A 17,290-nucleotide genomic window follows, 5' to 3' on the forward strand; every position below is an offset into this window, starting at 1 on the left:
ATATTTAGACAAAATGTGAACAAGCTCACACAGCTAGATGGCGGGTTGAAGAAAACAGTGTGCAAATAATGCCTACAAGGTCAACGTATACACTACTACAGCGGTGGATACGGATTACGTAAAATATATTATGGCTGCTTGAAAAAAGTCACTCCTGTGTTTTTTCTGGAGACGGTAATATTATGGATATTTAGACAGAATGTGAACAAGGTCACACAGCTAGATGGCGGGTTGAAGAAAACAGTGTGCAAATAATGCCTACAAGGTCAACGTATACACTACTACAGCGGTGGATACGGATTACGTAAAATATATGAATGCTGCTTGAAAAAAGTCACTCCGGTGTTTTTTCTGGAGACGGTAATATTATGGATATTTAGACAGAATGTGAACAAGGTCACACAGCTAGATGGCGGGTTGAAGAAAACAGTGTGCAAATAATGCCTACAAGGTCAACGTATACACTACTACAGCGGTGGATACGGATTACGTAAAATATATTATGGCTGCTTGAAAAAAGTCACTCCGGTGTTTTTTCTGGAGACGGTAATATTATGGATATTTAGACAGAATGTGAACAAGGTCACACAGCTAGATGGCGGGTTGAAGAAAACAGTGTGCAAATAATGCCTACAAGGTCAACGTATACACTACTACAGCGGTGGATACGGATTACGTAAAATATATGAATGCTGCTTGAAAAAAGTAACTCAAGTGGTTTTTCTAGAGACGATAATATTATCAATATTTAGACAAAATGTGAACAAGCTCACACAGCTAGATGGCGGGTTGAAGAAAACAGTGTGCAAATAATGCCTACAAGGTCAACGTATACACTACTACAGCGGTGGATACGGATTACGTAAAATATATGAATGCTGCTTGAAAAAAGTCACTCCGGTGTTTTTTCTGGAGACGGTAATATTATGGATATTTAGACAGAATGTGAACAAGGTCACACAGCTAGATGGCGGGTTGAAGAAAACAGTGTGCAAATAATGCCTACAAGGTCAACGTATACACTACTACAGCGGTGGATACGGATTACGTAAAATATATTATGGCTGCTTGAAAAAAGTCACTCCGGTGTTTTTTCTGGAGACGGTAATATTATGGATATTTAGACAGAATGTGAACAAGGTCACACAGCTAGATGGCGGGTTGAAGAAAACAGTGTGCAAATAATGCCTACAAGGTCAACGTATACACTACTACAGCGGTGGATACGGATTACGTAAAATATATTATGGCTGCTTGAAAAAAGTCACTCCGGTGTTTTTTCTGGAGACGGTAATATTATGGATATTTAGACAGAATGTGAACAAGGTCACACAGCTAGATGGCGGGTTGAAGAAAACAGTGTGCAAATAATGCCTACAAGGTCAACGTATACACTACTACAGCGGTGGATACGGATTACGTAAAATATATGAATGCTGCTTGAAAAAAGTCACTCCGGTGTTTTTTCTGGAGACGGTAATATTATGGATATTTAGACAGAATGTGAACAAGGTCACACAGCTAGATGGCGGGTTGAAGAAAACAGTGTGCAAATAATGCCTACAAGGTCAACGTATACACTACTACAGCGGTGGATACGGATTACGTAAAATATATTATGGCTGCTTGAAAAAAGTCACTCCGGTGTTTTTTCTGGAGACGGTAATATTATGGATATTTAGACAGAATGTGAACAAGGTCACACAGCTAGATGGCGGGTTGAAGAAAACAGTGTGCAAATAATGCCTACAAGGTCAACGTATACACTACTACAGCGGTGGATACGGATTACGTAAAATATATGAATGCTGCTTGAAAAAAAGTAACTCAAGTGGTTTTTCTAGAGACGATAATATTATCAATATTTAGACAAAATGTGAACAAGCTCACACAGCTAGATGGCGGGTTGAAGAAAACAGTGTGCAAATAATGCCTACAAGGTCAACGTATACACTACTACAGCGGTGGATACGGATTACGTAAAATATATGAATGCTGCTTGAAAAAAGTCACTCCGGTGTTTTTTCTGGAGACGGTAATATTATGGATATTTAGACAGAATGTGAACAAGGTCACACAGCTAGATGGCGGGTTGAAGAAAACAGTGTGCAAATAATGCCTACAAGGTCAACGTATACACTACTACAGCGGTGGATACGGATTACGTAAAATATATTATGGCTGCTTGAAAAAAGTCACTCCGGTGTTTTTTCTGGAGACGGTAATATTATGGATATTTAGACAGAATGTGAACAAGGTCACACAGCTAGATGGCGGGTTGAAGAAAACAGTGTGCAAATAATGCCTACAAGGTCAACGTATACACTACTACAGCGGTGGATACGGATTACGTAAAATATATTATGGCTGCTTGAAAAAAGTCACTCCGGTGTTTTTTCTGGAGACGGTAATATTATGGATATTTAGACAGAATGTGAACAAGCTCACACAGCTAGATGGCGGGTTGAAGAAAACAGTGTGCAAATAATGCCTACAAGGTCAACGTATACACTACTACAGCGGTGGATACGGATTACGTAAAATATATGAATGCTGCTTGAAAAAAAGTAACTCAAGTGGTTTTTCTAGAGACGATAATATTATCAATATTTAGACAAAATGTGAACAAGCTCACACAGCTAGATGGCGGGTTGAAGAAAACACTGTGCAAATAATGCCTACAAGGTCAACGTATACACTACTACAGCGTTGGATACGGATTACGTAAAATATATTATGGCTGCTTGAAAAAAGTCACTCCGGTGTTTTTTCTGGAGACGGTAATATTATGGATATTTAGACAGAATGTGAACAAGGTCACACAGCTAGATGGCGGGTTGAAGAAAACAGTGTGCAAATAATGCCTACAGGGCAAATAATGCCTAAAAGGTCAACTTATACACTACTACAGCGGTAGTAAAATAAAAAAAAGTAAAATAAAAAAAAATGAATATTAAAAAAAAAAATTAAAGTTGGTGCTGCTGAACTACTAGGAGCAGCAGATTAGCACACCAGTCCCACTCCCCAACACTGCTAGACTAATAGCACTGGGCTCTTATAGTAGTAGTAGTAGTAGTAGTAAAACAACAAAAAAATAAATAAAAGCAGTCCTTACAAGGACTACTGTTATTGCAGCAGTCAGCAGATGAGATCAGAAGCAGGACAGCTGCCCACTGCAGCTACATACAGAGCACTGCAGTAGAAGGTAGATTACTAGCCAGCAAAGCTACCTAAGCTTAAATGTCCCTCAAACCCCTGCAGACTTCTGTCCCTCCAATAACAGAGCAGTATCAAAACGATTACTAGCCAGCAAACTTTCAACTGTCCCTGAAATCACTAACAGGCAGCAGCTCTCTCCCTACACTATCTCTTCAGCACACACAGGCAGAGTGAAAAAACGCTGCAGGGCTTCGGTTTTTATAGGGAAGGGGAGTGGTCCAGGGGAGAGCTTCCTGATTGGCTGCCATGTACCTGCTGGTCTGGGGTGAGAGGGCAAAAAAAAGCGCCAACAATGGCGAACCGAAAATGGCGAACGTCGCGCGACGTTCGCGAACTTCCGGCGAGCGCGAACACCCGATGTTCGCGCGAACAAGTTCGCCGGCGAACAGTTCGCGACATCTCTACTCCCTTCCCTCTCCTGAACTGCACCACTTAAATGGGTGGTTCGCCTTCAAGTTAACTTTTAATATGTTTTAGAATGGCTAATTCTAAGCAGCTTTTCAATTGGTCTTCATTTTTTCTTTTCTATAATTATTGAATTATTCGCCTTCTTCTTTCGACTCTTTCCAGCTTTCAAAAGGGGTGTCTGACACCACACGAAAAACAAATGTTCTGTAAGGCTACAAATTTATTGTTATTGCTACTTTCTATTCAGGCCTCTCCTATTCATTCATTCTCATTCAAAGCAATGCATGGTTGCTAGGGTAATTTGGACACTAGCAACCAGATTGCTGACATTGCAAACTGGAGAGCTGCTGAATCAAAAACGAAGTAATTAAACAAATAATAAAAAATGAAAACCAATTGCAAATTGCCTCAGAATAGCCCTCTCTACAGCACACTAAAAGTTAATTTAAAGGCGAACAACCCCTTTAACGCAGCCTGTAGAGCAGCAGAGTTGACAGGTGCCATCCCAGCTGCTTCAGGTCCTCTTTTTGGTAATGGCTGACACTGCACAAGTGCCTGTTGGAAGATTGCTGAGAAGAGTAAGATGGCGTCTGATAACCTCACTTCTCTCGGGAGCAGCTCTGCTGGGGGATTATAATTATCACTAAGGGGCTGATTCACTAACTTCGAGTGAAGGATTCGAAGTAAAAAAACTTCGAATTTCGAAGGTTTTTTTGGGCTACTTCGACCATCGAATGGGCTCCTTCGACTACGACTACGACTTCGAATCGAAGGATTCGAACTAAAAATCGTTCGACTATTCGACAATTCGATAGTCGAAGTACTGTCTCTTTAAAAAAAACTTCCACCCCCTAGTTCGGCAGATAAAAGCTACCGAAGTCAATGTTAGCCTATGGGGAATTTTCTGCGCTAAATCCTTCGACTTCAATATTCGAAGTCGAAGGATTTCAATTCCTAGTCGAATATCGAGGGTTAATTAACCCTCGATATTCGACCCATAGTGAATCAGCCCCCAAGAGTTTTGTTCTCCTTTAAAATCAGGGACGTTTTTGGGGACAGAAACTCAACACCAGGGACTGAGGATCAAAATCAGGGACACCCCAGAAACAGAGGGTCAATACCAAGGACTGTCCCCCTATAAATCATAGCCATTCCAGCACTCAACTGTACTTTTAGGAAGCCCCTAAATCTCCTTAAAAAATAGCAACTGCATTCCCAGTGAGACACAAAGCAGACTCCTTTATTCCCATGATAAAAACACAGACAGATGGCAAATGAGATACGATTAATAATTAAAGTATTGTATGATAATTAACAAACGAGAAGCATCCTGCAGACATGGCATATGGGAAACTAGCGTGACCAGCCATTTTCGGTATCGTCTCATGAATATTAACTATGAAAATGTTAGGGAACCAAGTAATAATCTGTTTGTCTTTAGAAATGTTTCCCTGTTGTCACAATAAAAACTCTCTCGATAAAAGAGCAGACTTACCCCGCACCTCCCTGCACAACAGTATCAAGATAATATAGAATGTACAATATATACTTACAGACTTGCATTCCTCAACATACAGAGGGCTGTTCCTTCTTAAATCCTCTACCTCTTATCTCCAAGACTTCAAACTACCTTTAAAGGGGTTGTTCACCGTGACATTAACTGTTAGGATGATGTAGAGAGGGATATTCTGAGACAATTTACAATTGGTTTTAATTTTTTTATCATTTGTGGGTTTTGCGTTATTTAGCTTTTTATTCAGCTGCTCTGCAGTTTGCGATTTCAACAGTCTGGTTGCTAGGGTCCGAATTACCCTAGCAACCTTGCATTGATTTGAATAAGAGACTGGAATATGAATAGGAGAGGCCTGAATAGAAAGATGAGGAATAAAAAGCAATAACAATAAATGTGTAGCCTTACAGAGCATTTGTTTTATAGATGGGGTCAGTGACCCCATTTGAAAGCTGGAAAGAGTCAGAAGAACAAGGCAAATGATTAAAAAACTATAAATAATGAAGCTATGACTTCCGTTAAAATTTTCTGCAAATTTACATTTAATACCCATTTTGCTCTTTAAACATAGTATGGTTTCATTTACTCTGCATTCTAAAAATATTTTGATTTTGAGGGGTAACATAATACAAATTACTAGTAGCCCATAGGAACCAATGAATCTTATTTACTGGTTTCCTAAATGAAACCCATAGTTGCTACGGGTTACTAGACCTGGTTCATACTCTGATTGGATTTTCAGACCTGCATGATAGATATCTGGCTGATTTTCAGACAGCTATGTATCTGGGAGGCAGTCGATGAGGGTTTGTATATGGGCAGATAAGCTGCTGACTATGAAGGGGTTGAATCAACAGCTTAAAGCTGCCCAGGTAAGGCCAACTTATGGCTGCAGAAGTAAAACTGACAATCCTAATTCCCCACCTCTCTGGAGTGCTGTCTTACAGGCCGTCTCCCTTAATAATGTCACATGTAAGCTCACGTGCATGCTTACAGCTGGGGGGCATACAGCAGCCCTCTGTATTACAGGTATTGGACCTGTTATCCGGAATGCTCGGGACCTGGGGTTTTCCAGGTAATGGATCTTTCCATAATTTGGATCTTCATACCTTAGGTCTACTAGAAAATCATGTAAACATGAAATAAACCCAATAGGCTGGTTTTGCTTCCAATAAGGATTAATTATATCTTAGTTGGGATCAAGTACAAGTTACTGTTTTATTAATACAGAGAAAAAGGAAATCATTTTAAAAATTTGGATTATTGGTTATAATGGAGTCTATGGGAGATGACCGTTCCCTAATTCTGAGCTTTCTGGATAACAGGTTTCCGGGTAACGGATCCCATACCTGTACTACCTACATTTTTTTTTAACAATTGTTTTTTGCTGCATTTTTAGGTGCACATACAAGTATCTATGTTATCATAAAATTTGAAACAATGAATACAGTTTGAGACTGTTCTTTAACATACATTTTGAGTAGAAACATGACTTTAGTAAGACACGAGTACATAAAGCAGGATTTAAAGTGCCGTTGTGTTTTCATGTTCTTTTATCCTATAATTGCTGTAATTATTCATTGTCTCTTTCTCTTATCAGTACACCTTATAAGGGTCAGGCCACACGAGCAGATTCGGGGAGATTAGTCGCCCCAGCGACAAATCACCTCTTCTTTGGGGCGACAATCTCCCTGAACTGCCTTCCCCCTGCCCTCCACCGGCTAAAATGAAAATCACTTGGGGGAAGGCACACGCGGTGCTTCGTTTTTCGTAGTTGCTTCACATGGAAAATGAAGTATGTGCCTTCCCACAGGCGATTTTCATTTTAGCCGGGGGAAGGCAGTTCGGGGATCTTACCGCTCAGAAGAAGAGGAGATTTGTCACTGGGGCGACTAATCTCCCCGAATCTGCTCGTGTGGCGTGAACCTAACAGCCAACTAGTTGGCTATAAACTAAACAAAACCTAACTATTAACTATGAGTGTAACCGAGAGTATCAGGTCTATTGTTAAGTTAAGTTAAGAGAGTCTATCGGAAAGTATCTAGTTTGTTGTAAAATTGTATTTATCCTTAAAGTGGACCTGTCACCCAGACACAAAAATCTGTATAATAAAAGTCCTTTTCAAATTAAACATGAAATCCAATTTCTATTTTTTATTAAAGCATTCATAGCTGTTGTAAACTCATTTAGAAATCTCAGCTGTCAATCAAATATTGTCTGCTCCTCCCCTATGCCTAGGCATAGAGGCGGGGCAGACAATTACTTTCACTTTCCATTCAGCACTTCCTACATGTCACTGCTCTCCCCACATTCCCCTGTTCTCTTCACCATTTACTTGTGTAGCCAGGACATGGGGATGGACATCAGGTCCCCCATTCTGGTGCACAAACAAGATTCTGAGATGATACAAGACTTGTCTTAATAACAGTGTCCACAAAATGGCTGCTGCCTGCTTGTTATAATTATGAGTTCCCAGACTGAAGGAAACGAGATTCAAATAATTTATATAGTGTAATTAAAGTTAATTTTGCTTGATTAAAGTGCTAAAATAGGATTTTTAATAATTTTTTTGGGTGACGGGTCCCCTTTAACCCTGCGCCTGGTCATCCTTTTGCGTAGAGGGAAGGAATTTATCAATCCATGCGTTCCATATTGTGTCGAATGTGGTTGGGCAACCCCTTTGTAGATAAGTTAGTTTGTACAGCGGGATATTGTTGTTCACCATTGTAATCCATTGTTCCTTAGTGGGTGCTAGTCGTGATTTCCAGTTGATAGCGGTTTGAAAAGAATGCTTCGGGTCTTGTGTATTTGAGATCTGTTTTCAACCTGATTATGTAGAATTGGTAGAGAACCCATTTGTATAGGGGTGGAAGAGATGTCAATGCATTCCTCCAATACCCCCTTCCAAAATGTTTGAATTTGATGGCAAAACGAGACCATGTGTATGAAGTTGGCTGTACTACCTACATTTTAATTCATTACTTATCCTTTAATTCTGTGCAAAAGAAATGTCCATAATCCTTGCAGATAAGTATTTTTTTTATTATTTGATTTTCTGTGTTGCCTCTCTCTCCACCCTGGAATTTAAAGTATTTTTTTTGGGGGTCAGCAATGGCAGGTACAGCAGTTAGCACCTCTGCATTCCCCTGTATTCCCTTTATTTATTAAGGACTTCCCTAGACTGACCATTACTTGTTTACACAGCAATACACAGAGTCTGGCACTTATGTTGTCTTGGAACTGAGCCTGGAGAAGCCGCTGGTCCCTAAACGTCTGGCAGAAGAGATCGACCTAAGGTATTCCATGTAACATTTGCCCTTTCCTTTTGAAGACATTAAAGGGATTGTTCACCTTTGAGTTCACTTTTAGTATGATGTGATATTCTGAGACAATTTGCAATTGCTTTTCATTTTTTATTATGTGTGGTTTTTGAGCTTTTTATTCAGCAGTTCTCCAGTTTGTAATTTCAGCACACTGGTTACTAGGGTCCTAATTATCCTAGCAACCATGAATTGATTTGAATCTGGAATATGAATGGGAGTGATCCCAATAGAAAGATGAGTAATAAAAAGTCACAATGGCAATTAATTTGTAGCCTTACAGAGCATTTGATTTTTAGATGGGGTCAGGGACCCCCACTGTAAAAAGTCAGAAGAAGAAAGCAAATAATTCAAAACCTATAAAAAAAATGAATAATGAAGACCAAATGAAACTTTGCCTAGAACTGGCCATTCTATAACATACTAAAAGTTAACTTAAAGATGAACCACCCATTTAAGGGCATTCTGTAAAAGGTTTCCCGAACCTTGTAACCGACAGCAACCAACAAGCAGTTATCTTTTGCTGGTCTAGGCCGGTTAGAGAAATGCAAGCAAACATTTGATTGGCTGCTGAGGGTTACTGGACCAGGACAAAGGTGTTCCAAGTTATTGCATATGTCCCATAATAATTCCAGCTGTAAAACATGTCAGTTCTTCTTTACCAGTGTTCCATAACGTCTTGCATTTCCATGCCCGTTCTGTTTCCCGTATCCTTCTACTGTTACACACAACCCTCTGGCATTCATTTAACCACCCATCAGCTGGCATATACAAAAAGCTCCCATCCAATCCTGCTGCCATTAGACTGACATTTAAATCAGCAGATGTATTTTTTTTATCCGCATAATGAGTTGCAAATATTAAACAGGCACCTATCACTTCAAAATGGCTTACCTACTAGAGCTAAATTGTAACTAAAGAAGTAGCTAGAAATGTTGTACATTATCTTTTGTGCTTCTGTACCAGCCCAAGGCAACCACAGCCCTTTAGCAGTAAAGATCTGTGTCTCCAAAGATGCCCCAGTAGCTCCCCATCTTCTTTTCTGCTGATTCACTGCACATGCTCTGTGCTGCTGTCACTTACTGAGCTTAGGGACCCACTCACAATATACAGTACACATAGAATAGAAATGTCACAATATAAGGCTGATTAGTAATTAATACAGATAATTACTACATGGCAGCACAGAAACCAGTGCAATTAGCATCAGAATTTAATAATCAGCAAACCTGTAGCATCAGCTTATATTACAGGGGAAGCTCATTTTCTGCTGGATAATTAGTGACGAGCCCTAAGCTTAGCTTCTCAACAGCCAATCAGAGCCCACTGAGCATGTGAGTGTCACAGACACTTTCCAAGATGGTGACCCCCTGTGACAAGTTTGAAGTCCTGGATCATTGCTGCTATTGACAAGCTGAAACTTTAGCCTCGTGCAATAAGTTCACTATATAAAATATAGCATGTTTAGACACATTCATTTGTAGGGTTTAGTACTCCTTTAACATATATTGAAACTGATAATCAATTAGTATCCAGCCAATATATCCAGTGCTGTGTAGTTAAATTGGTGCCATATTCATTGCTAAAAGCTGCTAATATTATTAGTGTGACCTCTTCTTCCCGTAATTCTCACTTTGAGCTCTCACCATTGTATCCTGCAGAGTAAGGGAACTTATACCCAGCCGGCCGCAGCTTCCCAGGCGCAATGCTGGAGCAGCCAAGGTAAGAGATTATTTACAAAACAAATGACAGAAGGTATATAGATAGACTCAAATGGGTTCAATTCCTGTGTCATAATCCTGTATCAATACCTTGGTACCTTTGCCAAGTCACATGAACTGATACAGAGGCACCAAACTAGGGGGTTCTGTAATAAAAGCACCACTTGCTAAGTGGATTGCAGCCTTATACAAGGACCATCGGGCCAAAATTAAGACGAACCAAAAGTCCCAAAGAGGCACCGGGCAGGAATGCCCCCTCTCACCCCTATTATTTGCTATTGTAATGGTACCCTTGGAACCCCTGATAAAACACTTGGTAGAGGTCAAAGGGTTACAGGTGGAGCCTATTACAGAAACAGTGGCAATGTATGTGGATGATACTATTTTATTCCTGGAGAATCCATACGCTGCATTAGACTCAGTCCTAACTTGCTAAGTAACCAGTGTCCCCTTTCCAGGCAGTGATGGATTACCACAACCAGATCAGCAGCATCACCAACTCCATCCTGGAGGAATATTGTGCACTGTTTGGGAAGAAGGCAACTGAGGAAGAGGAGTTGGACCAGCAGGCCTTGGAAGAGCAGAAGTGCCAGCTGAACTATGAGCTGAACTGTACTGGGAAATACTTTGCATTCAAGGAGCAGCTGAAGGTACAGAGAGTATAGATAAGGGTGGGTGAGTGAGGCAACAGGGTTGTTTTGGGCTTTGCATGTAACGTCTTATTGGACGTTTCCCATGTGTTCAGCATGCCGTGGTGAAGATTGTAAGAGAGAAGTATCTGAAAACAACAGCGTTTGAGGACCCAGAGCAGCTGCAGGCGTTCCTGAGTGAGCTGTATGTCTACTTGGTTGACCAGATGCACATCTCCCTGAACAAGGTAAAAGCTGCTGGCAATCACTAAAATTAGTTAAAGGGACGGGTCACCTTTAAGTTAACTTTTACTAGGTTATAGAATGGCCATTTCTAATCTTCAATATATATTTTATTTTATAGTTTTTGAATTATTTGCCGCCTTCTTCTGACACTTTCCAGCTTTCAAATCCCCCATCTAGAAACAAATGCTCTGTAATGCTACAAATGTAAACATTAACAACCACTTTAAGGTCTGTTTTGACAGTAAATATATCCATATTTAGGAAGTGGGTCACAGCCTTATACAGGTCCAAATTAAGACAAACCAAAATGTCTCTCCCTCCCCTTGTTGCTCTTTAAGGGCACCAGGCAGGGATGACCACTCTCACCTATATTATTTGCTATTGCAATGGAACCCTTAGAATCCCTGATAAAACACAATCTGTAGAGGTGGAAATCTGAGCAATCTCCTAAGAAAAAGCAGTGGATCGAACTGGTCAATAGTTCAATCCCTCTATTTCAACAAACGTACATGTGCGGGGGTTGTCCCAAGAAATATGACAAAGTTTGGCCCCCATGGATAACGGAACATTTGTCCTCATTGCTAATTAAAGATGAACTAGACTCACGGAATTCCCCCCTCCTCACCCACCCCCTAACACCCCCTAACCCTACACACCCCTCCTACATTTCTTTCTTCCCCCCCCCACACAGCTCCCAAAGGCACAACAATATGAGAATTGGTTGAATAATTAGTTTATTAAGCAAGACACTCAGTTGTCACTCTACATGTATTAAGGTACTCCATTTAACTGCACCACATAATAATTGACTGTACAACCTTGTGTTGATTGAGCATCTGATGTTGATTAGGGATACACTGAATCCAGGATTCGGTTTGGGATTCGGCTAAGATTCAGCCTTTTTCAACAGGATTCAGATTCAGCCGAATCCAAGTGCCTGGCCAAATCAAATCTGCATGCAAAAAATCACGTGACTTTTTTATCACACAAACAAGGAAGTCAAAAAATTTTTATCACGTGCCGTTTCCCCCTTGTTTCCCTAATTTACATATGCAAATTGGGGTTCAGATTCGGCTCAGTATTCTGCCGAATCTTTCATAAATGAGTCGGCCAAATCATAAAGTGGATTTGGTGCATCCCTAATTGTTGACAACAAGGTGTTTGTTTGTTTGTTTTAACTGTTGTTGTTGTTTTGATTGAAAAGCAAAACTCAAAAACAAATTTAAAAAAACAATAGTAGTAATAAAAAAAGTAACAACAACAATACATTTGAAGCCTAAGGGCAGGACTCCACCGACGATTCCACCGCAAAAACGCAGGCGCCACGTTGAATGCGACGGAAATAAGGTAAGTAATTCTATTGTCGGATAGTGTTGCAGCGTTGATGCGTCGCAACACGACTGTCGATGCAGACACAATCCGACAATAGAATTACTTACCTTATTTCCGTTGCATCCGACATAACGCCTGCGTTTTTGCGCAGCACGTTGGATCACGGCGGAATCGTCCGTGGAGTCCTGCCCTTACAGAGCATTTGTTTTTAGATGGGGTCAGTGACCTCCATTTGAAACCTGGAAACAATCGGAAGAATCAGGCAAACCATTCTAAAACTATAAAAAAGCAAAAATGAAGAGCAACGGAAAAGTTGCTTAGAATAATCCATTCTGTAACATACTAAAAGTTAATTTAAAGGTGAACCACCCCTTTAGGATAAGCAGGTCTCTTGGGAGAAGTGAGACTCACTTTAAAGGGCAATTTAATTAACAAAACTGATATAACACATAAAACATTGCCCTAAAACTCACAGAAATGTGTTCAAACTTTCATGAGCTGCCAAATTTTGTAAAATGGACATGGTCATTAGGGGGTGTGGTCATAAAATGGGTGTGGTCAAAAATGTTTCCCCTTTTGTCCCTCGTTCCATTTTTCAAATATTGGGTATAAGGTATACGTGGGTATAAGGCATTAGTGTTGATGTCACTATGGAGGCACCAACAGGGAACTGCCTGATACTGCAGTTAATCTCTTGGCCCAAACCTTCCCATCCTGCAGGTGCAATGGGTTTGGGACTGACCTGTGCAACACTGCTACCCACACAGGGGCACAAAACGTTTTATACATAGGATGAGCTCCCTGGCTGTGATGATGCAAAATGATGTCATAGTCAAGCACTGCATGATCTTATTACCCACGTCTGCAGTAAAGCAACCCTATTCACTAAACTCCACTTATCATTTTATATGACAATCTGGGGAGCGGCAGCCTTGGCCTTGCTGAATGCAGCAGTTCAGGTGTAAAGGATTCACTCTCCTGCACAGACCATTAAGCTCAGGGTTTCCATGTCACGGAACATTAGACTAATTGATGGAAATACACACAGCACAGCATCCTCTCATCCAGCCAATCGTGAACAATGATCACCACGAAGATGCGAGTCAGGGACCACAAACAGAAGTGCAGTGTTTAGAGCCTGACTGTGAATTACATTTAGGGAGGCATTATTATATTTTGATAGTAGCTTTTTCCCTTTAAAGAGGTTGTTCACCTTTAAAGGATAAGTAAACCTTAAATACAAGTGAATGTTGAAGGTGCTATTCTAAGCACTTTTGCAATTTACATTCATTATTTATTCTTTTTTCATTCCAAGATATTACATGTGCTGTTAATATGAATGAAATGTGTTACAACAGCGCCACCTGCTGGTCATTTTCCCACCAGTCTGACCACTGAGTAGTCAAGGAAGTTGTCAGGAGAAAGAAAGAGGCTGCTCTGATGTTCTTCTGGTTAGGAAAGATTTGAGAAAGATTTCTTTTTTTTTTTTCCTAAGCAAAATAGCATCAGAGCAGTCTCTTTCTTTCTCCTGACAACTTCCTTGACTACTTGGTGGTCAGACTGGTTGGAAAATGACCAGCAGGTGGCGCTGTTGTAACAAAATTCATTCATATTAACAGTACATGTATCCCTTAATATCTTAAAGAAGAATAAAGAATGGATATAAATTGCAAAAAGCTTAGAATAGCACCTTCATCAATTTTACATTCACTTATTTATAAGGTTTACTTATCCTTAACTTTTCCTTATCCTTCACCAGGGATACACCGAATCCAGGATTTGGTTCGGCCAGGATTCAGCCGAATCCTTCTGCCCCGCCGAATCTGGGGTGGGGTGGGAAATCAAATCCAAAATAGTGGATTTGGTGCATCCCTATTTAAAACATTTCGGATTATTTGATTATAATGGGAGATGGCCTTTTCGTAATTCTGGGATTTCTGGATAACAGGTTTCCGGATAACGGATCCCAGACCCATACCTGTATATGAAATAGATATGGGGTGGCTTACACTGTCCCACAAGAAGTCGAGTTTTCCTAGGGGATGCCCAGTGATCCATGGAGAAACTATGCCCCCTGGTATTTACTAAAGTAACAATCCTGACAACTCTATACACAACACTTCTTTGTCTTTGCCATTCGCCCAGACGTTGTTTGATGACAGAGGGGAGTCAGCGCCACCTCCAATGACTGATACACAGCAGCTCCTGAGATTCGCCAGGGAGGCAGAGATCACCGGCAACTTTCATCTGGCCAATACCTTTTATCAGGAGGTAAGTAATAGTCATCTGCTGCACCGCTTCCAGCCTGTCTATACTATTCTTCTATAATTCCTTGCACCTCTTCCACTGTCAGCGGGATGCTGGGAGTTCATCTGGGGCATCATCAGCGGGTAATAACTGAGCAGACAATCGGCAGATGACTCTTCTCACTATCTTTTTCTCAGCGGGGCAACAGCACAAAAAGTTTTTTTATTGATTAAAGGATAAGTAAACCTTTAAAATAAGTCAATGTAAAATTGCTGAGGGGGCTATTCTAAGCACTTTTGCAATTTACATTTATTATTTATTCTTTTTTAATTCCAAGATATTAAGGGATACATGTACTGTTAACATGGATTGATTTTGTTACAACAGCGCCACCTGCTGGTCATTTTCCCACCAGTCTGACCACCAAGTAGTCAAGGAAGTTGTCAGGAGAAAGAAAGAGGCTGATCTGATGTTCTTCTGCTTAGGAAAGATTTGAGAAAGGTTTTTAATTTTATTCCTAAGAAGAAGAACATCAGAGCAGCCTCTTTCTTTCTCCTGACAACTTCCTACCAATGTATTGTTATTGTTACTTTTTATTACTCATCTTTCTATTCAGGCCTCTCCTATTCATATTCCAGTCTCTTATTCAAATCAATGCATGGTTGAATTCGAAGCATTTTTTCATTTGGTGTTAATTTTTTCTTTAACAGTTAGTTAGCCAAAAATGTAATGTATAAAGGCTAAAGTGACTGGATGTGTAACATAATAGCCAGAACACTACTTCCTGCTTTTCAGCTCTCTAACTCTGAGTTAGTCAGCGACTGTAAGGGGGGCCACATGGGACATAACTGTTCAGTGAGTTTGTAATTGATCCTCAGCATTCAGGTCATATTCAAAAGCAACAGTTATGACCCATGTGGCTTCCTCTCAAGTCACTGATTGGTTATTGCCTGGTAACAATCAGTGGAAAGCAAGAGAGCTGAAAAGCAGGAAGTAGTGTTCTGGCTATTAGGTTAGACATCCAGTCACTCCAGCCTTTATACATTATATTTTTGGCTAACTAACTATATTAGAAACATTTTTTATTTTGCACAGCCTATTTATTTACCTAGTTTTATTTTTACACTGAACAATTCCTTTAAAGCCAGTGAAAATGTCTAATGAAAGTATATGGGAAGTTACATAGTATTACATGTTCTTCATTATGCAAAGTTGTATTTTCATGTGGAGCTCCTCTTTAAAAGGGTGGTTCACCTTTCAATTAACTTTTAGTATGTTAGAGAATGACCAATTCTAAACAACTTTTCAATTGGTCTTTATTATTTATTTTCTATAGTTTTTTTCTTAATTATTTGCCTTCTTCTGACTCTTCCCAGCTTTCAAATGGGGGTCACTGACCCCATCTCAAAAAACAAATGCTCTGTAAGGCTACACGTTTATTGTTATTGCCACTTGTTATTACTTATCTTTCTAGTCAGTCCCTTCTTATTTATATTCCAGTCTCTTGTTCAAATAAGTGCATGGTTGCTAGGGGAATTGGGACCCTGAAAACCAATTGCAACTTGTCTCAGAATATCACTCTCTACATCATACTAACAGTTAATATAAAGGGGAGCAACCCCTTTAAGATAATTCCTGAGCTTTTTCTATATTTTCCTAGCCGCATTCCACATGTTTTGCTCTAGAAAGAATAAAATGAATAATAAATAAAGCCATTTTATGACTGTTCCTCTTTCTGTCTGCCAGAGATTGGCTCGTGACCGTCAGTGCGTAGATCATTGGCTGGATTATGGCAGCTTCAACCTTCTGACCGACGATTACATCAAAGCCCAAGAGTGTTTCCACGAGGCGGTGGCTTTAAAGCGAGATCACTTGCCCAGGTAAGAAGAGCTTCTCCATTTGGGTTAGCTAAGGCATTATATGTACTTTTCCTACACTACTTCCTGCTAGTGGACTAAACCCTGCCCACTGGTCAGGAACAGATCAGATGTCAGTAGCATCACAGCACAGGCTTTCTCATGCATGAACATGGGGCCCATAGTAAATCCACTCCTGTCTCTCTGTCCAGCTTACTCCTGTGTGGGACTGCCGCTGCCATGCTGGATCACTACAAAGACGCAGAGGTGTTTTTTGAAGATGCCACCTGCACAGATCCCACTAGCTCATTGGCTTGGACCATGTTAGGTAAGCACCATCATGATTATTATACAGGTTTCTTTTAGATTGTGAGCTCTGATGACCAGGCCCCCTATTTACATGCAGTTTTGGTCAGTATTAATATGTGATGTGTATGTTTAGTGTAGATTCCCTTCAATTGTACAGAGGTGTGTTTCTACCTGTGTCACTATCATCACATGAACTGTGTGTATCTGGCAGGGTTGTTCTATGAAATGCAAGGCAATGACATACGGATGGAAATGGCTTTCTCCGAGGCGGCCAGACTCCACCAGGCAACATTATCACTAGAGGGTCACATGGCTCTGTCAGGTGTTAAAACAGCAGGGGGCGCTAGCTCTAAATCAGCACCTGACAATGCCAGCGAGAAAGGTGAGGAATATAAATACATCAATATGTCTGTCTATCATCCATCCTTCCATCCATCCATCCACCCACCCATCCATCTGTCTGTCTATCTATCATCTATCTTTGTCTGTCCTT

General features: G+C 40.4%; 1 protein-coding gene across 4 annotated transcripts in view; it reads left to right on the forward strand.

The window, feature by feature from the left end:
- cfap70.L (cilia and flagella associated protein 70 L homeolog) overlaps positions 1-17,290 on the forward strand; it is a 52,761-nt gene that overhangs the window by 23,556 nt on the left and 11,915 nt on the right. For all 4 annotated transcript variants that reach the window (XM_018236686.2, XM_018236687.2, XM_041576494.1 and 1 more), the window contains exons 13-20: positions 8,342-8,433; positions 10,119-10,179; positions 10,637-10,828; positions 10,924-11,055; positions 14,531-14,656; positions 16,379-16,512; positions 16,701-16,816; positions 17,009-17,179. In XM_018236686.2, coding sequence (XP_018092175.1) covers positions 8,342-8,433; positions 10,119-10,179; positions 10,637-10,828; positions 10,924-11,055; positions 14,531-14,656; positions 16,379-16,512; positions 16,701-16,816; positions 17,009-17,179 — 1,024 coding nt within the window. The remainder of the gene's footprint in view (positions 1-8,341; positions 8,434-10,118; positions 10,180-10,636; positions 10,829-10,923; positions 11,056-14,530; positions 14,657-16,378; positions 16,513-16,700; positions 16,817-17,008; positions 17,180-17,290) is intronic.

Source organism: Xenopus laevis, chromosome 9_10L, assembly GCF_017654675.1.
Source record: "Xenopus laevis strain J_2021 chromosome 9_10L, Xenopus_laevis_v10.1, whole genome shotgun sequence".
NCBI lineage: Eukaryota > Metazoa > Chordata > Amphibia > Anura > Pipidae > Xenopus > Xenopus laevis.